General features: G+C 37.6%; 1 protein-coding gene across 5 annotated transcripts in view; it reads left to right on the forward strand.

The window, feature by feature from the left end:
• Nucleotides 1-526: 526 nt before the first annotated feature.
• The window catches only part of ZSWIM8 (zinc finger SWIM-type containing 8), an 87,444-nt gene continuing 63,624 nt past the window's right edge, over nt 527-24,346 (forward strand). For 2 of the 5 annotated variants that reach the window (XR_015695154.1, XR_015695155.1), the window contains exons 1-5: nt 527-1,603; nt 10,151-10,304; nt 11,922-12,016; nt 13,808-13,980; nt 18,314-18,421. Coding sequence is in view for 3 of the 5 variants with exons in the window: in XM_087702277.1 (XP_087558403.1) it covers nt 1,426-1,603; nt 10,151-10,304; nt 11,922-12,016; nt 13,808-13,980; nt 18,314-18,421 (708 nt within the window). In the remaining 2 variants the exon portion in view is untranslated. The remainder of the gene's footprint in view (nt 1,604-10,150; nt 10,305-11,921; nt 12,017-13,807; nt 13,981-18,313; nt 18,422-24,346) is intronic. The other 3 variants (XM_014073496.2, XM_014073497.2, XM_087702277.1) reach the window with 2 other exon arrangements.

The following is a 24,346-nucleotide window of genomic DNA, read 5'->3' on the forward strand; positions in this document are numbered from 1 at the left end:
TGTTGTCCAAGCCCAAAATTTCAAGCCTGGTAGCGTAATGGGTTCTATTGTGAGCAGAGGAGTGGAGGACTCTTCTATGGAAATACCTCTGGAGTCTCTCAATTGTGTTAATGTCCTATATGTCCTATATACAGTGCGGGTTCCAGTGCGGATGCATTGTGAAAAAACTTTAAAAATTCCTCAGGGAATCAGGAAAAGTTAGAAAAAGCATCCACTGCTGTTACTACTTTGGCAAAAGGGAGGGACGGACTCAGCAGCAGCTGCAGCCTTAAAATTTTTTTCAGAATCAAGAAACTTAGAAGTGCACGCTTCAGTTGGTCCTCAAAACCAATCTTAACAGCACATCTTCTTTTCTCCTTTCGGTGTGCTTCTAGGTTGCTCTGAAACCACCTCTAGGGCTCTTCTGACGGAAGACGGAAGCTACGCGACGGAAGCGGGCGTCAGCTGGAGGGGGCGGGCTAAGTGCAGCGGGAGGGGGGAGGGAGGCGCTCGCTCCAGCGCGGGGGGCCATTTTAGTGCTTGCGCGGCGGCGGCATCGGTAGCCAAGCGGAGGTCGCGGAGCTTCAAGCCGAGCCCTTTCCGGGGAGGCGGCAGGGACGGTGCCGCCCCCTCCCCGTTTTCCTCTTTGCGGCCGGGGAGCGGCTGTCCCTGGGTGCCCCCGAGGGTCGCTCTGTCGCCTTAGCAGCTGAGCCCCTGGAGTCGCTTCTGCCCAGGGGAGAGTCGCGCCTGACCCGCAGCCCGCTTAGGAGCCGCCGCTGCCGCCCCCCTCCTTCCCTTCCTCTCTGTCACTTTCCCTCGCTTGCTCCATCGCGCGCCCCGGCCGTGCGGTTGCCCCCTCCCCCCCTCAAGTGCGTGTGCACGCGTGTCCGTGTGAATGCGTGACTCTTCGTCCGCTGGGCTCTTTCCTTCCGGGAGGGCCGGAGCTGCCACTGCTGCCGCCGGAGACTTGGCGCCAAGTTCCCCAGAGAGTTTTCCCGGGAAGAAGCGGAGAGGCGGGTCCGGGCGGCTGGGAACCGAAGTGAAGCGAACTCCCCCGGGCTCTTCGCGTGTCTTCGGGTCGGAGGAGGGCCGGGCGCGGAAGAACGGGCCTCTGGGCGAACAATGGCCTTCCAGAGGGGCGCAGGGAACTGCCCGCGCCTGGCCGCTTTCCCCGGGGCTCCTTCAAGCGCACCTCTCTGCCCTAGCGGTCTGGGCGCCGGCTGGTGGTAGCAGCTCTCGGCATCCCGCGAGTTGAGGGGGTGCCCGGGGCTCTTCTCCCGCCAGGCGCCACTGCCGGTCGCCGGGCTTTCCGTGCGGCATCTGTCTGTGTCGAAGGCCGGGGTGGAAGCAGCGACCCTACAGGTTGTCCTGGAGCCGCCTCGCTACTGCGTCTCCCGGGGAAGCCGCGCGGCCCGTCTTTTCCCTCCGCCTGCCTTTCTGGATGTGATGGAACTCATGTTTGCCGAGTGGGAAGACGGGGAGAGGTTCTCCTTCGAGGACTCGGACCGCTTCGAGGAGGACTCGCTTTGCTCATTCATCTCTGAGGCGGAGAGCCTGTGCCAGAACTGGCGAGGATGGCGGAAACAGTCAGCCGGACCCAACTCCCCCACGGTCAAAATGAAAGGTGAAGAGGACTCTTAGCTGGGCAGCTAGGCGGGGCTGGCCGGAGGGTGTACGAAGCTCCTGGCTCTTCTGCTAACCCCAGGACAAGGGTGTCCAAACTTGGGAACTTTTAAGACTTGTGGAGTTCAACTCCCAGAATTTCCTGGCTGGCTGGGGAATTCTGGGAGTTGAAGTCCGCAAGTCTTAACGTTCCCAAGTTTGGCTGGGGAATTCTGGGAGTTGAAGTCAGCAAGTCTTAATGTTCCCAAGTTTGGACACCCCTCCCTTAGGATGGTCAGGAGGAGGGGAGGGGATACGTTTCTCTAAGTAAAATGGAGCCTAACTCCAGTGACTGCATAGCAAGAAATGGGCTATGCACTTGTGAATAGATGTCTACTAGGCAGTTAACTACAACCAGATAAAACATGAGGAGCTCAGGTGCTCCTAAGATACTCTTGGCTTTCATCATCTTTTGCCATGGGTTGCTGGGGTTTAGCATTTTACTACCTGGACTAGCATATTTTACCCATCAAAAGTCTTCCTTTAAAGAAAGTTCTGAATTCCTTGGTTTGGCTTAGTTTTCCTCAGGGGTTTAATTATTTATATTGCCTGGTTCAAATTATTACAGAGAGGGAACACAAATGTGATCATGACTGAGGTAGTTGAACCATTTATCAGTACCTAAAGGTGAAAAAAATGGGATGTTGTAACTTATCACATGATTGAGCCAATGTAGCATCTGTTCATCTTAACAGCAATTTACCATACATTTTATCTGGGTTCAGAAGCTGAGCAGGGTTAGGCCTCCATGGAATACTATTGTTGTAGTATTGGAAAGTTGAAGAAACAGCCTGAATGAAGGAAGTAACAAATTATTTTTGCATTGTTGCTGAGAAAAATACATGGATATGTTTTTGACATCAGCTGGGATTAACCTTGGCTTTATTTTATAGCCAGCTGTTCTTGCTTCTGTTGAAATTAAATGAATAATCTGTAGGTGCTCTATACATAAGTGATACCAATAGTAGAAGCACTCATGGGTTGAAAGAAAAGTGCATCTGTACATTATAAGAATTTGTATGTTCTTTGATCCGTGATCATAACTCTGAAGTATTTCTTTTGGAAAACAGAGTTTGGAAAACCATTCATATTACTTTTGTATTCAGGCTTATTTATTGTAGGCTATTTTAGATTAGCAAACATGCAATCTCATGCAATGTAGTCATAACCTGCCTTTGCTCCCTGATATGCACAATAATTTTGTGCCTTAAGTCAGTCCTGACTCCTGGCAACTGCCTGAACAAGTTCCTGCAGTTTTCTTGGCAACATACTCCAAGGCTTTTTGTGTCCTCCTAGGGCTGAGAGACACAAGTTGGCTCAAAATCACCCACAGAGCTTCATATCTAAACTAAGATTAGAACTACAGCCTCCCTGGCTTTGGTGCCTTTAATCGCACCAAAGAAGTGGTAGAAATATAAAGAAATACTTTTGCAGTGTTACAGGTATGTTTATATGTATGTATTCGTATGCACATATACACACAAGTAGATAATGCCTATAAATATTTTATTAGTGGCAAGTGAAACTGACACTAATATTTTTGAATCTCTGATCTATAGGTCATCAATACCGATAGCTGAGTAAAATGAAAGTTCAGCTGTATGAGATTTATAGCTGTATGATTTAATCCTTAAATCGTGTAAGACTGTATCCTCTTAAAGCTACTCAGCAGCAGATGCTGTTACTCTTGAAAACATTAAAGAAGATTGTGAATATGTCCAATCAGATTATTAAACATGCATTTTTTGCAGGGGGTGCCAATATGAAATGAATTGAAGCCTGGAGAATTAAGTTTGTTTTTAAATAAAATATTTCATTGTAGTTTAGTAATCTATTCCACTTCACATACTTATTTTTTCTAGAAGGTAAATAGTTTTATAGTTGCTTAATTACATGATTTAAATGTGTTGGAATGAAAAACACAAAAATAAAATACAGGATAAAAGTGAGTTTTGAGAAAAGCCAAGATAGCACCAGTGTTCTTCAAGAGGATACAGCTAAATTGCAATATTTAATGAGAAAAAATTAAAAAGTAATCATACTGTTTTCAGTTGACCCAGAGCACCCTAGTATTGGAAATCCCTCTCACTTCAATATATAAATGCTTGCCTAATTTTTTTAAACTGTAAATTTTTATTTCCTAAGTTATATTTAATGTTTTAACATTGGATTTGTTTTTAAATGATGGGCTTTTATGCTAAAAATGTAGAAATGTGTCAAAGTAACTTTTCAAAAATTTAAAGTATAAGGTTTAATTTGTGTTAGTTCTAAATGTAGTTTTTTAATCGGGTTTAATCAGGTTTTGATTATTCTTTTGAGTATAGATATTTGGTGTGAAAAATACATCAAATGCTGACTTTTCCAATTATTTGTTTCAAAGTATTTTTACACTGCCCTAAAATGCCAATGTTTGTATATATGATATAAACATTTTAGGAACATTTAAGAGAAAACACTTTCACTTTAGACAAAAAGGAAACAAAATAAGGTTTTAGGGTATTGGGAGCTGAGCCATAAAGGGAAAGCAACATGACTGAACACATATATTATCTGTGAAAACAAACAAAATTTGAAATTCTGGAATTCATCAAAGATCCTGAAGAATATTGTGCATTTTGAAACTCCCTTGCGAAGTAAGAAGGTAAAAACAAAAGTTTGGAAATATAGTTAGATTGATTGCATGAATATTCAATAAAATTGTCAATACGATGCTTATACTGACATTGATTGCATACTAAAAAATAAATTAACAGAAAATAAGAATTTATCCAAAGCTCTTGGGTAGAAATTCACATTTTTTCTTTTGAAGTTTTGTAGTTCTTACAATGGGTTTTCTTTTATGTTTTTTCCCCTGAGGACTAAAATAGTAATTTTGTTTGTTAACTTGATAGCAATTTGTGCAAGGCACAAATTAACAATTTAATGTATGACTTGACAGTGGTCTTCTCTGTGTCTGTAAACAGACAGCATAAGTACCATTATAAGTAGAATATCACCGTAATTGAAGGCTTGAAATACCATAGTAAGAAGTGGCACATGAGAAATGTTGGGAATGATTTTTTAAAACAACAGACTTAGCTAACTTTAAAATGTATTTTAAAAAAATTATTATGATTTTCTATGTTCAGATATAACATATAAAATAATGAATTAATAGATGGCTTTGGCTAATGAAATCAATTGTTTGATTTTAAAATGTGTTGTTATTGGCATATAGAATCATGAATTTGCATGTGGATATAAATAGTAGTAGGAGCAGAGAAGTTTTGTACGCCAGTATTATTCTATTATTTTATCTGTCTCAAATTTGTTGTGTTATTTTACTCTGGCCACCCTCCAAAAGAAAGCACAATTAAATTGTTCCAATGATAAAACTTGCTGTCAGTGGAACTTTGCCTATATTATTTCTATGATCTTTTTCAATGTAGTATAAGAGTCAACAAGTGCTTAGCTTTGCACCAAATAATAAAGCTCTTTGTATGTTAAGAGGACTGAAGTAGTTGAAAGCCTTATTAGGAATGCATATTTATAGTATCTTGAGTCTAAAATACTCACTTGAGAATCGCAACAAAAATATCTTCCAAAAATGATTTTCAAAAAATTATATGGGGAATGGCAAATATATTGGCCTTCAGGTAAGATGAATGAATATATATATACATATATATACACATATATACATATATATATATACACATATATATACATATATACATATATATACATATATATACATATATATACATATATATACATATATATATATACATATATATACATATATATATACATATATATACATATATACATATATATACATATATATACATAAATAAAAATACATAATTGCTGCCTTAATGATAAGGTTATGACCATAGCAATAATAGCTTAATTTCCCCCAAACTATTTGGGCTAAATGCCTAATGACTATAATGTCTTGACACAATTTATCTGCTTTTTGCCATGATCCTAAGAGTGAAAGTCCCAGAAGTGCCTTTCAAAAAGTAACTGAGATTTCTTTGCTTTTTTTCTTTGAAGTCTTTGCTTCTCATCCAAGAAGCTTCTTCAGCTTATTGAATGAAAAGTGAAGGATCTTCAAACAAAAACAAAGAAAAGAAAAGAAAAGAAAAGAAGCCCAGTTGCCTTTTGAAAAGCACTTTTGGGACAACCATGACCTGGATGGAGATTCTCAGTCATCGAGGTCATGGGTGTCCCAAAAGTGCTTTTCAGCTGAAAAGCTCATCAAGAAGCTTTTTCAGTTTGTGGGGTGCTATTTGCACATAATGCTTTGAGATCAACCAATTGCCTGTTAATGAAATCTGTATTATTGATATATTATGACACTCAAAATATGTTCCTTTTTCCAAGCAAGTATCCCCACTATAATTTCAGAAAGATTAAAAGCAGAAATATCACTTAGAAATAATGCCAGAAATAACAGAGCAGCTGAAGGTGCTGCCATATATTACACATATATTTGAAGCATTGTGCTGAACTGTGAATTCAGCCATAGGCCCCAGAAATACAAGCCTGACATGTTAGAAAAACAGAATAGTATTTTGGGACTGAGTGAAAGGGTATTTGAGTATTTCAATAAATCTTAAAAGCATTCATATGGGGATATTACATCTTTTGTTGATAGAAATTTGCTCTACTGCAAGTTGATGGATTTTGATGGGTAACATTATCAGATGGAGCAATATGGGGAAGCACTTTCTGAGTAAAGTTTTGATATTAATATTGTCTACCACTTAACATATATTGATTTGGTACTATATGGAGATTTTTTCTTAACAGTTTTTAAAACTCTGAAAAAAGCAGTAGTGCATGGAATTGTGCTAATTTTGAAAGCATATGAAAGCTCTGCACAATTCTCTTATTGCACATTGCTAAAAATTCTTCTTTACCCCACAGAAAAAAGAAGAGCTTGCAAGAAATGAAATGGGAGGATAATGATGAGGATAAGGCTAATAGTTCAAAGCACTGGTAGCTATTGCTGAGAGGCCAAACAGTTTTAGAAAGAAGTGCAAGAATAATGAATTGCTGTTTGCAAAGGCATCACTAAGGCTTATGAAACCTTGCAAAATAACCCATCTGGTTTCCTTTCAGGGTAAGCAACATTATGCAGTATGCAAAAAACAAGAAAGAAATAAGCTGAAGATACAAAAAAGAGACAAAGGATGTCCAACTAAAATTAGTTTATACCACTTGCTGTATCTCCATACCCTTCTATGTAGTCATTTTTCTACTATGTCAACACATTGCTTCATACATTGTTTTTCTTTAAACTTCTATTTTTGAGAATTTCAAGAGATTTGCTCAAATACAACTTTCTTGTCTTCTCTTCACCAATTCATTATTTCATGTATTTTACAGTGTGATTCTCATTTGCCTTCTCTATGTGACCCACTTCAAACATTTCATTCTCTTTTTCCCCTTAATCTACATTCATTCATTCATTCATTCATTCATTCTAGTAGGGAAATTCAAAACTGAGAAGAAACAAGCTTACTTATATGAACAATACATAATTAGAAAATATATCAAAGTGATAGATTACAGTTAGATAATTTTTATTGATTATTTATGCTCTTTTTGTAATGTTTTCAGGGGTCCACCAACGAATATAATGGACGCTATGGATTCATTGCAAGGCAGTAATGGCCTACCCAATCAAAGCATTTTCTTGGATGGCATATGCCCTATCTATTCAAGATTCTTTATTTGTAATATCTGCTTTGCATATTGATAGGGAGACAGGCCAAAAATGGAAGTCTGGAATCCAAAAATTGAGAAGAATGGAAAGACTAAAAAAAAATGAGTTCAGGATGGACAAATGGCATAGGTGTATAAATTCTAAGACATAAGATATAGAACAAATTTTGAATCTAGATGTATTATGAAATTTATCATTGGGCTTGCACTGTTCCCTATAGTCTTATTTTACACATCCCTGATACAATAGTAATTTCCTTTTGACAACTCTGGTGTTCAGAGCTATGCTAAGGTGTGATAGTTGTGTTCCAACTTTCCTCACATCTTGGATAGGCTGTGCTCTTTTTTTTAAACTCTTCATAAATCATATCTGTTATAGCTGAGAATTGCTTCAAACACCTCTGCGTATTCTGTTTTTTCCAGAGTGGCTACTTCTTGTCATGTATTTACTGTAGGGGCTCTAAGTGGTGAAATTTATCATCTGCTTTATATAGGATACCTTGGTTTTCCATTTCATTTCTTTGCTTGGAACCTGAATGTTCTATTGCAGCAGGCTCCTATTTCTCTTTCCACTGAAAAAGTAGTTTAGTAGGAGTTGTTTTTGTTTGGCTTTTGGCAAACAGAGTTTTTGTGTGTGGTTCCTTGATAAGTGAGGCATGTATAACAGAGATTGTGGCTACAGTATATCTCCAAACCACTGCTGTGTGTCTTGATTAGTTCCTAGTTATCCATGTTGTCCAAATCATTTTGTAGGCCACTGATAACAGAAAAGCAATTAAATGTGATTTGAAAAACCGCATATACTGACTTCCCCCTCCTTTTAGACATGGTAGATCTTTTCAAAATTGTCCAGGATTCACTGCTCATCCTTCTTGTAGTGTGACAACTTGTTCCTTTCCACAGGAGCTGCTGAGATTGTTGGCTTTTTAAAAAACACATTTTATAATTGATAAGATACCAGTAATCTGACCCTCATCCCTTCCCTTCTGCCTCACCCCAGTTTAAATCTCACATCAGTCTAGCCACTTTATGTGCTTGATAAAGTGAGCTGTAGTTTGTGAGAGGTTATGCTTTTAAATTAAAGTTAGTCAGTAAAAGGGCTATCAGACTTTTTTAAAAATTTATTTACACAATAGATAAACACAACTGTCCTACAGGCCCAACTAACTAGACTGTTGAACTTGAAAGCTAAAAATAAAATTTGCTGTGCATTTCAGTGTGTTTTTTATCTCTGCTAAAAAAAAAGAGAGTCTGCCGTCAATAAGCAAAAAAATATTTGACTGACTTGTTTCACTTGTTCCCATTTATGCCCCTTGAAGCAGCACAGCTTCATCTGTTTCAAACCTCCTCCCCTACAAGTTCATTGAACACCCCCGGCCCTACCTTCTATCCTGGTGTACCTACTTGAGAAGTACTACCCTGTTTCCCCTAAAATAAGATCTCCCCAAAAATAAGCCCTCCCCAAAAATATTGCAACACAGCAGCAGGTGACCACGCTCGCCGCCTCCTGCACCTCGAAAATAACAAGACCTTGAAAATAAGGCCCAGCGCTTATTTTGGGGGTCAGAAAATAAGACCCTGCCTTATTTTCGGGGAAATACAGTACTACCATTGCCAGTCTTTTAGGGGGCTACATCATCTGTCATTCTCCTAATTTGTGTCTGAGAATGGTAGAATTCCTATGTATGTTTCCTTTCCAGGGAATAAAATGCAAAACTGGAAGGGAAGATAAAATCATTTCTACAATGCATGTTCCTAAGGTTGTAGCATAAAGATAAAGTAGATTTTTAGGAGATAAATTGGTTTTACAAAAAATAAAACCAAATACTGGAATTTGATTTGCAGAAATGCATCAGTTTTTTCAGTAACATAGGATTATGCTGACCTACTATAATTAGTGATTTCAGAGAAATGGCTTTCAAGTAAATAACACATCATTAACTCTCGAGAAATTAATAAAGTCAGTTGGAAGGCTAAAATTATACAGAATGTTCTATGTGTACAGAAAAGAAAAAATTAGATAGTATGACTTCTAGCACACACAAAGACTAAATAAATTAAAATTTAGCACAGCATCTGATTAAATTTGTTATCTGTACTTAGAAATAATATTTAGATTTTTTGAAGCACAAAATATTTTTCTTTTAAGGGGAGAGCCTTGCACCTATTCTCTAACTAGATTGAGTTTAGCTTTTTTATGTTACAGCAACAGAATATGTGGATCTTTTGAAAGAAGAACAAGCATTAAATACTTATATAAAATGGCTACTTTTCGGCATTCAAGACTGATTAGTAAATGCTAACTGAAAAAAGAAAAATTAATATTACATTTGGTAATTTGTTTAGTTTAACAGTTGGGGAGTAATTAAAAGTATGATTGATGTAAAAACATTCTATTTTTCATCTTTTCCTTAGTATGTCTTGTGTTGCTTGCTTGATTTATCTTTAATTTGGTAAGAGATTTGAGTAAACAGACTAAAACATTTTTTGTCTCTGTGTAAGACATTTTGTTTTTTTATGCTCCAAACATGATGTTCAAAATCACAGTGATTTTATGACATTATGCTATTGTTGTATTGGTTTTTAGCAAGTGGTTTATTGAAGGCAAAATGGACTATTCAATACTTTCTCTTGACATCTTAATCTTTATGAACACCAGGGATGCTTCTTATAGTTTCTTGGAAAATTATTTTACATTTAGAAAAGCCAGGAAGTTTTTTTCTTTTTCCTTAGTTCTTAATGATAACATTCTGCAGAATTTAGATAATTTGCCCAATACTCTTCTTTCCTTTAGATGGGTTGGTGATCCCCTTGGTGGAACTGTCAGCAAAGCAGGTGGCATTTCACATTCCATTTGAAGTAGTGGAAAAAGTCTACCCACCTGTGCCTGAGCAACTGCAGCTTCGCATTGCCTTTTGGAGCTTTCCAGAGAATGAAGAAGACATCAGGTAGTATCCCTTATTATTTTCTTCAAAATGGACTTTACTTTGACTTCTTGCAAAAAAGGAGTAGGCTTTTTTTTTGGTTTTTCCAAACTCACGTTTAGTGTGGAAAACAAATTGGTAATTAATTAAATGAATTGAGCATAATGGAAAATCTGAAATTTTAATTTAATAAGCTGAAATAAAGGAAATTTTACATGAAATTTAGATGAAAAGCTTTTGATACACAAATTTGTGGTGAGCAGTTATACTGTAAACTGTCTAAAGTTTTTTGAAATGAGATGGGCGGCCAATTTAATAAATAAACAGTGTAAATCTATCTTTTTAAAGGACATACTATTTAATCAGGATTTAGACTTATGTGACTGTTTTAATCTCTGTATTGATGCAGAGGGCCTATTTGGATGACCAGGAATATGCTAAATCCAATGATTTTTTAAAAAGAAATTACAGCTCTATAGCCTTTCCAGTTCAAGGTCTGGTTTATTTGCAATGGTATAATGATCCATGTAGACAAATAGTTAAATCAGCCCAGCCTTCCAGACCCTCCTGGGTCTTCCTTACACCGGCTGCCTGGCATTTTAAAGTTGATGGGGGAGATATAACCTCATTTTTCTCCTTTGTCTATGTTGGTCCCATCTTTTGGAGGGAGTATCACTATTAGGCTTTCTATACTCTATAAACTCCAGGAACTATGAATTTAAGTTGTATGGGTTGGGTCTCTTATAGCTAATTTCTTCCATGTTTGTTTCTCCAGCTGCCAAAGCTTTTCCTTTATTCCCCCCTTCTAGTAGAGGAGTTTTCAGCAATATCATATAGTGTATACATGCACACACATACATAGTTCCTAGTTGCTGATTCTTTTCTCCCATAGCACCCTTGGGTCCCTTTTCCACTCTTATTCTTTTACCTCTTTCCCCATCTCTTAATGTTCTCTTCCGTCTTTCAATATTCTAAAATCAACTCCACCAGAGCTCTCTGCTCTTGAGGTCAACAAGCAAACTTTCCATTTGAAACAGCTGCCTTTTTAAAGAGAAAAGCTTCCTTTTCTTTTCTTATGCCATTAGGGGACAGGAGGCAGGAAGGATTTTGAATTCCACAGCTATTCTCTCACAATATATTAGGTAAATGGAACTTTTGGGGGGAGAAGGCTAGGATATAAATGTCTTAAACTGCCTATTAACATGTCTGCTTTTCATTCCTAGTTAATAACCAATCCATAATACATCCATTCTTTTGTAAAATGAATAGATTTGTATAACTTTGACCTAAAACCCATAGCTTTCAATCTACCATTGTCTTGTGCTTTAATTGTTTTAAAATTAGACCACATGTAACAGTCTTGAGTTGTATATGCTTTTCTACTTTATCTATAAAAGAAATGGTTTTGTAGGTTTAATAGCTGTATAGAAGAAGCAATTTGACATGCAAATTGTGACCTGTGATTAAGAATCTGTACATGATGAAATTCCATCTACGTTTAATGTAGCCTTTTTTCACTATGACATACATAATCTACTCTTTGAAATCTATCCATAATTTCTGCATTGTCTGGAATGGAATGCACTGTTGTCAGTCTCCATTGAAGATCATTCTAATAATAGAATGATTTATTTCTTTTAGGTTATATTCATGCTTGGCAAATGGCAGTGCAGATGAGTTCCAACGAGGCGAGCAACTCTTCCGAATGAGGGCTGTTAAAGATCCATTACAGATAGGTATGATGTTTGTATCTTACAAACTGGAATTGGGACCTTGGAGATCAAAGAGTCTAATTCCCTCACTTAGTGCAGGGTCTGCTCTCCTTTACTTTAACCCTAACAATTACACTGCTGTTGAAAAATCTCACGTCAGATGCAAAAAATATCTAAGGCGGGCTTTGATGAGTATTAAACTTATTATACATATTTGAATCTGCTTTCTCAGCAAACATAAAGCTGTACTCTATCATGACAGCCTTAGAAATGGCTGGGGAGACATTTGTGAATTCTTCCTCTCAGATGTGTCTCAAAATGACAGAAAGGAAGAATTATTTGGATCCTCTTTGGGGTGGACAAGTCTTAATCTATGTAATTGACTTAAAATATTTTTGCTGACACTGTTAAATCACTTTAAATATTTTTGCAATTATTCCAAATAGGGCTACTGCTAGGTCATTTTTTAACTTTATATTTCATCTCCATGTTCATTTTTCTAACTTTATTATGTGTCTTAAACAGTTTTTATTTTTTCATTCTTGCTAAAGATCCTATTTAGAAGTCACTTTGTAGCCTCAAAACTTTGGATCAAGCTTTTTAAAACCATTCCAAGTTTCCCCTGAATTGTATTTGTAATAGTTGAAAAAACAAAAACATGTTAAATACTTGAAAGAAATCATATTGACTATATTGAATAAATTCCATGTAATTGTAGTAGGATATAATTTAAGTAAATCAGATTTAATTTTTGTCAGGCCTCACAATGTTTTGGATTAAATCCCCCCCACCGTAGACTATACTTGCTCCATTTAGAGCCCAGTGGTTTGAGGTATATAAGCAAGCCTCACAGAATGGTTGCTGATCTGCATAAACTGATAATTGCTTTAATTATTACAACAGTGAACTATTATGTTTACTTCTTGTTTTTAGTCTAGGTATTTTTTAAGTTGGGGAACCTGAGAAATTAGGACCCTTTCCTACTGCAGGAATGTAAAGCATTTTCAGCTTTTAAGACAGATATTTGGAAGCTTTAGTTACAGATGAAACATGTCTACTTCTTGAGAATATTAAATGTGTGTGTGTTTTAGACAAGGAACAGTGTGTTCTACCACAAAATAAGGAGATAAAGTTTCATCCATGGATTTATTGGACAGCTTTGAATTAAGTATTCATTTTTCTTATCCTTAAAAACTGAATAGAGCTACTGAGAGAATATTGTGGCCTACATTTAATAGTAAATTTTGGTTTAGTACGACATGAATAGATGTAATAACCCTGAAAAAATATCCTCTGGCTCACAGGCCACATGAATTCTGTCTTGTTACATTCAGATAATGATAATGGGTTAAAACAATTTAATAATATTTTTAACAAGATTCAGATAAACTGGCTGAAGAATTTATTTTCACCTGCAGTCTCTGGTTTATATGTAATGGAAAACTTTCATTAATTGAAAGTAAAACTGCAAAATCTTTTTGGGGGGCTGTGAACATTAGCCCAAAATTGCATTATGTGCAAACATGGGTAACAAATGTGCATTGTGTTTAATATAGCTGATATAATAGTTGCCAATAGGAAGGATTTTAGTGTAAATTTAGATGAACATCTTCCATCCAAATGCAAATTTTTACTATAAAACTATCTTTTGAAAATCGCTGAAATATATTATTTGAATTTTCCACTGAAACTAGGAAGATTGAGTATTGCAGAGAATGGCCATTTGACTGAATAGTATTTCAATTATACATCTGAGCTACATTTTCTCTGTTTCAATAACTGCCAGACCATAACTTTTGTCCTGCTCTCCAACAGGTTTCCACCTGAGTGCCACAGTGGTACCTCCACAGATAGTGCCACCAAAAGGAGCCTACAACGTGGCAGTAATGTTTGACAGATGCAGGATCACCTCATGCAGCTGTACATGTGGAGCTGGGGCCAAATGGTGTGCCCACGTGGTAGCCCTTTGTCTCTTTCGGATACACAATGTAGGCTTTGAAATATGGCTGTTGTTTTATTGCACAGTAAATCATAAAAATCAAGTATTCAATAATGAAAAGCTCTATTGATTTTAGTTTCTGTTTTATTAGTTGACTCAGACTTGCAGAAAGGTGTTTGTTTAATACTGTTTAGCACAGAATTTTGAGACATAGTTAAATTGGAACAGTCAATGCTGCATGTTAGGTGATGTGCCTCAAAAATCAGTAAAGATTCATACTCTTTTATATGTTTTGGTGAAGAAAAAATACCTGCATGATTTTCATATTTATAACTAACCTGGAAATGAGGTTGGGCTTCTTGCCAAAAGGGGTTAACCTAGTTCAGTAACAGAACTACCTGCCCTATTCCACCACCGCCCCCCATGAGCCTCATGAGCTGATTATTACAAATGGGTTCTTAAAATATTTGAGAAATTGTCTGTTAAATTAAAGCAGTATTCTACCACTCTCCCAGTTTTTAATCTGTAATAAATTTTTCTCAGTGTAGCAATTTTAGATTAATGTACTGTAGAACTTGGTTTAACATATACATTTTACTGACTCATAACTTGAGGTGACCCATTTGCTGTCCTATGGAAAGACTTATAATGAATGAAATAGAAATACAATTAAATTTAAGAATAACTAGCAGAACTCTGGCTTACAAATTACTACTGAACATCACTGAAATTTGTGTCTATAAAGCATGATAGAGGTTTTCTGAAGGGATCAACATGTTTCATATGACTTTCCAATGATCTTTAAATCAATTGTTTAGGACAAATCAGAAGTAATATTTTGGAATTAGTGGCAGCCTAACTCCCTGAATATTTATGGCTGAGCTAACATTTTTGTGGGAGACTTTGTTGTATTTACAATTAGATTTTTGACAGTTCTCAAACTGAAGAGTCATCCTCATATTTTGTAGTCAAATTATCTTATAAGTTATGAAAAGCAGAATGTAAACTAAATTGTAGTTGCTCTCATTTTTTGTAGTATCAAGCATATTCACTTTCTGCAAAAGTTAGGTTTGAGGGTGCAGACTGTAGTAGAATGGTTCAATTCTGTTTAGATGGCTGTTTTTAAAAAGTGCTGATGGGGATATTTTCCCATTTTGTAAGATTTGTTGTACTATCCTTAACATGTTTATAAAACTTCTGGGAGAAGCATGAGATTGAAATTGCATATACTACTCCATACTTTTGCTTTCATCAAATATACTGGCTGTAGTTAGACAAAATCAGAAAATAAATGAGTACCAGTGAGATGACATCCAGTACAGAGAAGGCAGAAATGATTTGTGCCTTATTATAATTATAATAATTATAATTATTTAGCTAAGGATTGGGGGTTTGTTCTGGATGGGGGTCCATTCCTTAGGAAGCAGATCATAGTTTGGGGATACGTTTAGACTCATAATTGTTACTAGACATGAAGATACCATCTGTTTCCCCCAAAATAAGACCCGATCTTATTTTCTTTTTGGTCCCAAAATAAGCATCATGTCTTATTTTCGGGGGATGTCTTACCTGCTTACCTTAGAACCGCCAAAGCCAGGCTTCCCACACCCTGACACCTGTCGTGCCGCTGCCCGACTTCTGTGGCCCCTCGTGGCCAGATGCCACCTGGTGCATCACACTGGTGCTGCGACTTGCGGCATGATGCATGATTCGATGTGCTGGTGTTGCTGCTCACGGCAGGAGACCAGGTGGCACATTGCACTGGTGCCATCACTTGCACTAGGAGGCCACATGGCGCATCGTGCAAGCAGCAACACTGGCATGACATGTGGCCTCCTGCCACAAGTGGCAGCATTGGCACAACGTGCCATGCGGCCTCCTGCCATGAGATGCAGCAGTGGCACTGCTGTGACAAGCTATGCGGCCTCTTGCGAGCAGCAGCACCGGCACAATGTGCCATGTGGTGTTTGGCTGCAATCGGTCGCAGAAGAACTCAAGCAATGGTGCAACAGGTGTTAGGGCGTGGGAGGACTGACTGTGGCAGTCCTAAGGTAAGGGGTGCAGGGCATGTGGGGGCAGCTCCACGGAGTGAGTGGGATCTTAACTAGGGTATGGCTTATATTAGGTGCATGTGGAAAATCAAGCTAGGTCTTATTTTTGGGGAAACAGCTTCACTGTTTAATTACTTGTGATGAAAACTTAGTTGGACAGGACAGGCTTATAACAATCGTATTCACACAATATAGTGGGGCTGTCTTCTAAAATGATCTGTAACTTTCAGTTATCTAAGATGGTTAATCTGAATTGTTGAATTAATATTATATTGCTCCTTTCACAAGCTTTCAGTCTGTTTCTAGTTTCATTCCTAAAAGGTTGGTAGGTTCCTCCAAAAAATTTCAGCTAAAACTTTCATCTGATTCAGTTAGCAGATTTTAGGGGAAATATAAAAAGCATTTGAAAGAAACCAATATATATGAAGGAATATTTCCTTCTGTTTGATTCTTTGCCTCTATTTCTGAGAGCTTCCTTCAGGAGATTGTATGAATTGAAGAGAGATAGGTAGTTCCTTACTGAGGATATTTGTTTGTGGAACAGTATTATCACAAAAGTTCACAAGGATTTTTGGGTGCTGGTGGACCTTGAATTATCCCAACTATGTTTAGCTCTCTTGTATCTAGTTAATTTGGATTACTTTGTGATATTTTACTCTGTTGGTTTTAAAGTAATTTTGCACTCTGTATTCTTCATTCATTTGTCTGCTGATCAGAACACTTTGCGGTGGATAGAAATCCAAAAAGATAAAAATACACCAATATAACTTGAATAGAAAATGTTTTTGTATCTGCAGGCAATGGGATAGATAGGTGTTTTTATTTACCTAGTAACAAACTTTGTAAATACTGTGCTAGGTATGATGTGACTATATCTGGGCTGAAGAAGTGAGGAACACTGACTGCATTCATTTGAATTTTTTTTGTATAATTAGTTGTTTAAAAACAGCTCTTGTGTAAAAGTAAATGAAAACTCATTTACAGTTTTTTCTTTACTGGGAAGAAGAATTGGCCAAGATTCAATATACAGATTGCACTTTACATTTACAGTTCTACAAAATCTTTCTTGGATGGTTTAAGAAGCTTAGGAGAATCACATGAGGGATAAGTTGTTGAAAGGACAGATATTAGTTCAACTAGCCATAGTTTTCAAATGAATAACCAGAATAACCAGATCAAGAGCTTCCAAAACATATAGTTGCTTTGTAACAAAATCTAGTTTATTTCATTCTTTTTCCTAGATACTGGATTTATTTGCACATACAACAAATAAAAGATCTTTAAGTGCTCTTGATTTTTAAAAATCCCATGATAAGAAGTCTGGAATCCTCTAAATGTTGATTAGAACATAGATTTTTGTTGCCAACTGGATGGCCAGTGCTAAATTTTGTGGGAAAACTAAATGAAGGAAACTGCTTTCAGCCTATTATATGCTAATGCAGAACTAAATTTTCAGATTGTTTAGGGAAATGTACCATAAAGAAATTCTTTATCTAATAACAAAATGACTACTTGTGTGGAGTAAAATAACCAAAAGGAATTATTCTGATCCTCATCATGATATAACAAATCAACTTAGTGGCTTATGAATTTTCAGTCTGTTTTTGTTAATATGTTAATCAGCAATCATTAATACATTGTTGTCCCTAGAGTACTTCTGAGTTCAATGCATTCAGCTAGTCCTTCCTTAATGACAGGTCTCTTAATGACTGTTGGAAGTTGCAACAGCCTTGGAAAATCAGCTCTACAGACTGTAAAGCATTATAACCGTTGTAAAATAACACACTACCCCCTCCAGTTGAGTGACCGCATTTTGAGTATTTGGCAGCCAGGTTGCATTTATCATCAATTACAGTATCCTGCAGTCACATGATTGCAATTTGTGTAAGGGTTTTTGCCATAGAAAATGTCAAAAAATGCTTAGGTTGAATTTGCCTGATGCCCATGTCTTTTGCTTAACAACTGCAGTAATTCACAAATACAGTTGTAAAAATGAGTCAGGTCACATGGTGACCTACTTAATGACCTCCTGACTTATGACCAGAATTCTAGGCCCAATTGTCATAAATCGAGGTCTACCTATGCTGTTTCCAAGTAAATATGGATTGAACATAAATGTACTCACAGTGAATCATATCAATATAGGTATTTTGGCTGTAGCCAAAATCTTGCTCTGATTCATAGAGGTATCCTTACCAAAGCCTGATTTTAATAAACAACACTATATATGTTCCAGAAAAGGCTGCTTATCCGTCCTTGAGAGAATTATTTAACAATAAACATGACATTCTGTTAAAGAAATAATCTTCATATTTTCTCTTCTATCTCTAGGCATCTGCAGTTTGCTTGCGAGCACCTGTCTCTGAGTCTCTGTCTCGACTACAAAGGGATCAGCTGCAAAAATTTGCACAGTACCTCATCAGTGAACTCCCTCAACAGGTAGATAGCAAAAATATGTAGAGTAAATCCAGATTATACTCTATGGATATGTTTTTATTTAATTCTCTCTTGAAAATGTTGTTCCTTGTATGCTGAAATACAGATGAAAATATTGTATTCTTTCATACTCTTTGAATACTATTTGTATGCTTTAGATTTAAGAATATTAGTGATCTGAATAAATTGCCATGTGCATGTAGTTTAGTAATTTTGATGAGCAACATGTAAAGAGTTTTTAGTTTAATTTTTCAAGTTTAAAATTTTTACTTCATAAAATTGCACAAAATATTTCCATTGCATACTTTTACTAATCTTCTAATGTCAAACTAGATTGTGAACAAAACTACTGGTAAATATAATTTTGGGATGAATACTAGAATAAAAGGCAATTCAGAATGAAATCATGTAACGTAACCAGTGATCAGAAAATGTAGAATATTCCACAACGAATTAAACAGACTAATGAAAGATAGGAACAGCATTAATTGTTAGGTTGGAAGCCACTTTTTATTCCCTCCAGTCATATAGGAGTGATTATTGAAAGCTTCAAGGTTGTTACTGTCTTTCAGTATGATACTTCTAATCTATAGTCAGCTATTTCTTTTTTGTCTTACAGTCTATGGCTTCTGCTCCAAGAATAGTTACGATGAAATGAATACATTGTTTGATTACATAAAAGTAATTACTTACCTGTAAAAGTTTACCTATAAAAAATGTTTCAACAGAAAGTAGGCAGTATAAGCTCAAGGCAATGGCTCAGTTGCATAGCTGCAAATAACTTCAGTGTTTCTGTACCTTTCTTTGCCCCTTTCTGGGTTACCTCTGCATGCTCAATTAAAGGTAACTTGTGCAGGGAGATTAGCATCCCCATGTAGGGTGTGTTTGTTCTGATTCCTAGTTAAAAAAATGTCTTGGGAACATACCAAGCTACCATGATGAGCATTGGATAGAGTAATATTCCAGGCCATCTAGTCGAAATGATGGATGCTCACATTCCTAATTAGACATACAGAAGTAGCCAGATTACTAGTATTCTAGTAATCTGGTATTGGTGGAAACTATTAATCCAAATGCTTGTTATTATTTTGCTTACAAAGTATAGTTGAAAGGAGAACTTGATTAGACAAATAATATCTATTGTATATCAATTAAGGAGTTATGGTGAGGGGCTAGGTGAATGTTATTTTGAATTTTAGGTGGAAAACTCATGTGAAAAGTGATATACCCTGAGAAATGAGATTTTAGACAATTCAAAACTTTAAAATTAAAACCAAATTGAAGACCTATTTAGAGACTAAGAAGCAGCAAATATAATTATTTTAGTATAAAAAGAAGAGCAAGGCTTTCTGTCCCCAGTAGCAGCCAGCTAGGTTTCTGTCAGAAGCCTACTCTCTTGTGCCTGTACCATAGCAACAGCTTTGAGAGGTGAGTTTCTCAGATATTGTCTCAGATACTGAAGCTGATTGTAATATTTATTCCTTATGCATGTATCTAACCTTCTCTGAACACCTTTCAGAGTAAATCTTAGCAAGTGTTCTATCCTCACTTCACTTTACTCAGTGTGCAGCTCATCATGCAGCTAAACCCACCTATCCTCCAATAAAACAGACCATGTGGGTAGATCTGGATGCTTTATTAAAGAACAGGATGGTGAAACTGGGAAAAATAGAAATATATACCCTATTTTCCTGAAAATAAGATCTCCCCAAATAATAAGCCCAATTGGGCTTTTGAGCACATGCACTAAAATAAGCCTTTTCTGAAAATATTGCAACACAGTAGCAGTCATGAGGTGACCATACTCGCTGCCTCCTGCACCTCAAAACAACAAAACCTACCCGAAAATAAGGGCAAGTGCTTATTTTGGGGGTCAAAAGAAAATAAGACCCTATCTTTTTTTCAGGGAAACATGGTACAAAAAGAACCCAGATATTGAGTTGCTGCTGAACATAACAATTAATAGATGCAAGTAATCGAAATCTCACCAACGATGTTGTATGTGTGTGGGCTGTGACTTTGTCCTTGGATGAACATGTGCCGCAGATTAGGCTGGGTTCTCCTTTGTGCTAAAGGAAAATGTTTGGCTTCCCAGCATACATTTGTTTTGGTAGTGAGGACTGATGGGTCCCTTTACCAGCTTCAACAATATATATTTGCTCCTCCGGCCACTAGATGGGGCTAGAGAGCAACAACAATATATACACAAATTATGTGCTAGCGCTTGACACACACTGCTTGGTATCAACCAATTCCACTATTTGAGGTAGTTCCGTATTACCCTCCAAAGACTCATTCATATTTGATTACATTAAACATCATAATGCAAGCAGTAGTATTTGCATTTTAATGTCCATTCAGTTTAAAGACATGTTTTAAGAATTCTTCTCTATTCCCTTCTAGTTTTACCATCCTTAATAATTATAACCTATTAATACCTTAATTTAATGTAATAAACTTGGTTACTCCGCAGTTGACCTCAGCTTTGTATCAATTATAATCAAATTTAAAAAGGAACAGACTTTGCAAGATCTCATTCCTTTCACATAATCCCATCATACTATCTTGAAATAAGGGCACTGAGCCCATCTCCTGTTCAGTGCAGGAATCTAAATTAAAGCATCCTAGTAAATGGTTGTCACCCTTTGCTTCAAGGCATCCAGGGAAGGCAATCACACTGTTTTCGATAATTGATACACAATCAAATTGCTTTTATGATTTCAGTAAGCTTTTTTCTAATATTTAATTGGGATGCTTTCCTGTTATTTAAAATCTATATTAATCCAAATTACTCTATTCTTTACTCTAAAATAATGTAGAACAAGTCTTGAGTTTCTTTTGTGTGACATCCCTTTGTGGGCTATTTTATTGGGGATGTTGTATCCATTGCTGTTTTCAAGTGATCCTTCAATATTTCTTAGAATAGATTAGAATGAGCTGGAAGGGACCTTGGAGATCTTCTAGTCCAGCCCTCTGCTGAAGCAGAATTAATATCATTTCAGATAAGTGACTGTCTAGACCGGTGATGGTGAACCTATGGCACACGTGCCAGAGGTGGCATGGAGAGCCCTCTCTGTGGGCACGTACGCTATTGCCCCAGCTCAGCTAGCTGGTTGTCAGATTTCCGAGCATGCATGCACGCCAGCCAACTGTTTGTCGGGTTTCTGGTGCTCGGGCATGCACATGGACACAGACACACACCTTCCGGTATGGGCACTCTGTGCCTAAAAGGTTCACCATCATTGGTCTAGACTCTTCTTAAAAACATCTAGTGATGGAGTGCTCACAATTTCTGGAGGTAAACTACTGGTTAATTGTCCTCACTGTTACCGAAAATAAGACTTACCCTGAAAATAAGCCTTAGCCCCCATTTTGTAGTTCCTATTTAGTTTTTAGTTTTACTTTCTCATTTAAAATATCCTTGGATGCTACAATTTTTTCCAAATTTACAATGTTTGGGTGTGTCAGTGATTCCATTGTGGAAAGCCAGACTGGAATTTTTATATATTGTATTTTTGGACTATAAGATCCACACACACACACCCAGTGGGTGGAAATGTCTGTGCATCTTATAGACAGAATATTGCCAAATCCCTCCCCACCCCACTGACCTCCCCACCCTTCAGCCTCTGCCTCCCAGCAATTTGCCTCCTTGCAGCAAACAGCAAGCAATCTGGTCAGCTTCAGTAGAGCCTGATTTAGCACAAGCAGCTGATTGGCGGTTGGATCAGCCTCCCAGAATACTGAAGACCAGCTGTTCCAGGCTGCCGGGATCACCGCCACCTATTGCCGCCTCCATACCCCCCATTTTCAGCCTCTGCACCTCCCGTTTTAGGCCTGTTCCAGGCGGTGGGGATCACTGCTGCCTAGCACCACCAAACAGGATGCAGAGAAAATGGGACACATGGAGGTCAAAAAATGGGGCATGTGGAGGCAGCGATAGGTGGCAATGATTCTCGCAGCCTGGAACAGCTGATTATTAGTATTCTGGGACGCCAATCCAACCTCTAATCAGCTGCTCCTGCTAAATCAGGCTGTGCTGAAGCTGACCAGGCTGTTTGCTGCAAGGAGGCAAATTGCTGGGAGGCAGAGGCAGATTTTTTTTCTTGTTTTCCTCTCCAAAAGCTAGGTACCTTTTATAGTCTGAAGCATCTTATAGTCCGAAAAATATGGTAATTTTTTGGTTTAACTTTTTCCCATATTAATAGAGCGTTCCTTAATGTCTTTGGAAGTATTTATATATTTTTTCCATGTCATAAGAAGGCATGCCATCTCTCTTTGGAAGTCATGTCCCTCCAGCAGTAACAATCTTCTATTTCTCAAATTTGAACTTTCCTGAGGCTGGAGGGTGGAGCTACTGGCTGCGAGAGGGCAGTCAAAGAGATCCATAGGACTACAATAGAGTAAAATTGTCTCATTTCATTTGAACTTTCCTGAGGCTGGAGGGTGGAGCTGCTGGCTGCAAGAGGAGAGTCAAAGACATCCGTAGGAGTACAATAGAGTAAAATTGTCTCATTTCATATGAACTTTCCTGAGGCTGGAGGTTGGAGCTACTGGCTGCAAGAGGGGAGTCAAAGAGATCCATAGGACTAAAATAGAGTAAAATTGTCTCATTTCATTTGAACTTTCCTGAGGCTGGAGGGTGGAGCTACTGGCTGCTAGAGGGAAGTCAAAGAGATCCGTAGGACTACGGTAATGGCGGTATGGTAGGATCACTTATCTATAAATCAAAAATAGCAATAATACATTCTGGGTTAGTGTGCTTGAGACTGTGACTTTTTTATTTCAAAATGACTGGCTTAGTTCAATGTAATATTTGTTTTGCACCTTTCTTTCGTAGTACTCTCTTCAAATTTGGATACTGTCCCCTTTGTAAACAAATTACTAGACTACATAGACATATTACCTATCTTGAATCTCTAATCTGTGCTCTCCAAGCAGAAATTAGCTGAAAGCCCTATGAAGCGGTATATAAGTCTAACTGCTATTGCTATTGCTAAATTAGGTGCCCAATTCGGCCATTCTACTCTGTAGAGATGCCATGCTACCAGCCCCCTCTACCGCAAAGATCCCGCAAGAGAAGAGCAGTCTGGGGACAACTGTGGAATCTGGCAGGGTGATAGATGTGAACCATAAACACAAAGCTTTTACTGTGTCCCAGCATAACAGATATAGCTCCCTTGCTGACCTTAGTGGGGACATTAAAGTGACAAGTCAAGGTAGTTGTATTAATGATGACTCAAATAAGCAGGGGATCATGATCCAAAACGAAGAATTTACTTCGGAAAGGCAAAAGGGTGAATCAGGTATCACACATCAGTCGCACAAGTAGAGCAAGGTATCCAAAAAGAGAAGTCACCTTCTGGTTGGTGATTCAATTGTAAGGGATGTAAATTTAGGAAAGGATATGGAGGTTTTGAAACAGATCAGGTGTCTGCCAGGTGCTACTGCCAGCAGACAAGAGGCGTATTCTTAAGATAGTCAAGAATGCAAGTAAGGACACTGATGTTAATGCTATTATACATCTTGGCACAAATGATCTGTCCCAAATGGATGTACTTTCTGTGCAGAATGATTTCCAGAGCTTGGGGTATGAACTTAGTAGTATGTTGTAGGCTTATCTTTTCAGAGGTTATACCAGTATATAAGGAACAAAAAGGGAAGGCCAGCGTGTAGCAGAGTTTAATGTGTGGCTAAAGGAGTGGTGTAAAAGGGAAGACTTTGGTTTTATTAGTCATGATGCCTGCAGCTGGTCCAGTGAAAAACTGTAAAAAAGAGATGGTTTGCACCCATCCAAGAAAGGGACTGAGTTACCTGGCATTAAATTCACAGATTTTCTGGATAAACATTTAAACTGAACAGCGGGGACAGAGAATTAATTGATACAGAACATTTCTGTCCCCAGCAATCTAAAATTCATAAGGTTAT

This window comes from Thamnophis sirtalis, unplaced genomic scaffold (genome assembly GCF_051295495.1).
Source record: "Thamnophis sirtalis isolate CommonGarterSnake01/CBP01778 unplaced genomic scaffold, rThaSir2_p1.2 scaffold_15, whole genome shotgun sequence".
Classification (NCBI taxonomy): domain Eukaryota; kingdom Metazoa; phylum Chordata; class Lepidosauria; order Squamata; family Natricidae; genus Thamnophis; species Thamnophis sirtalis.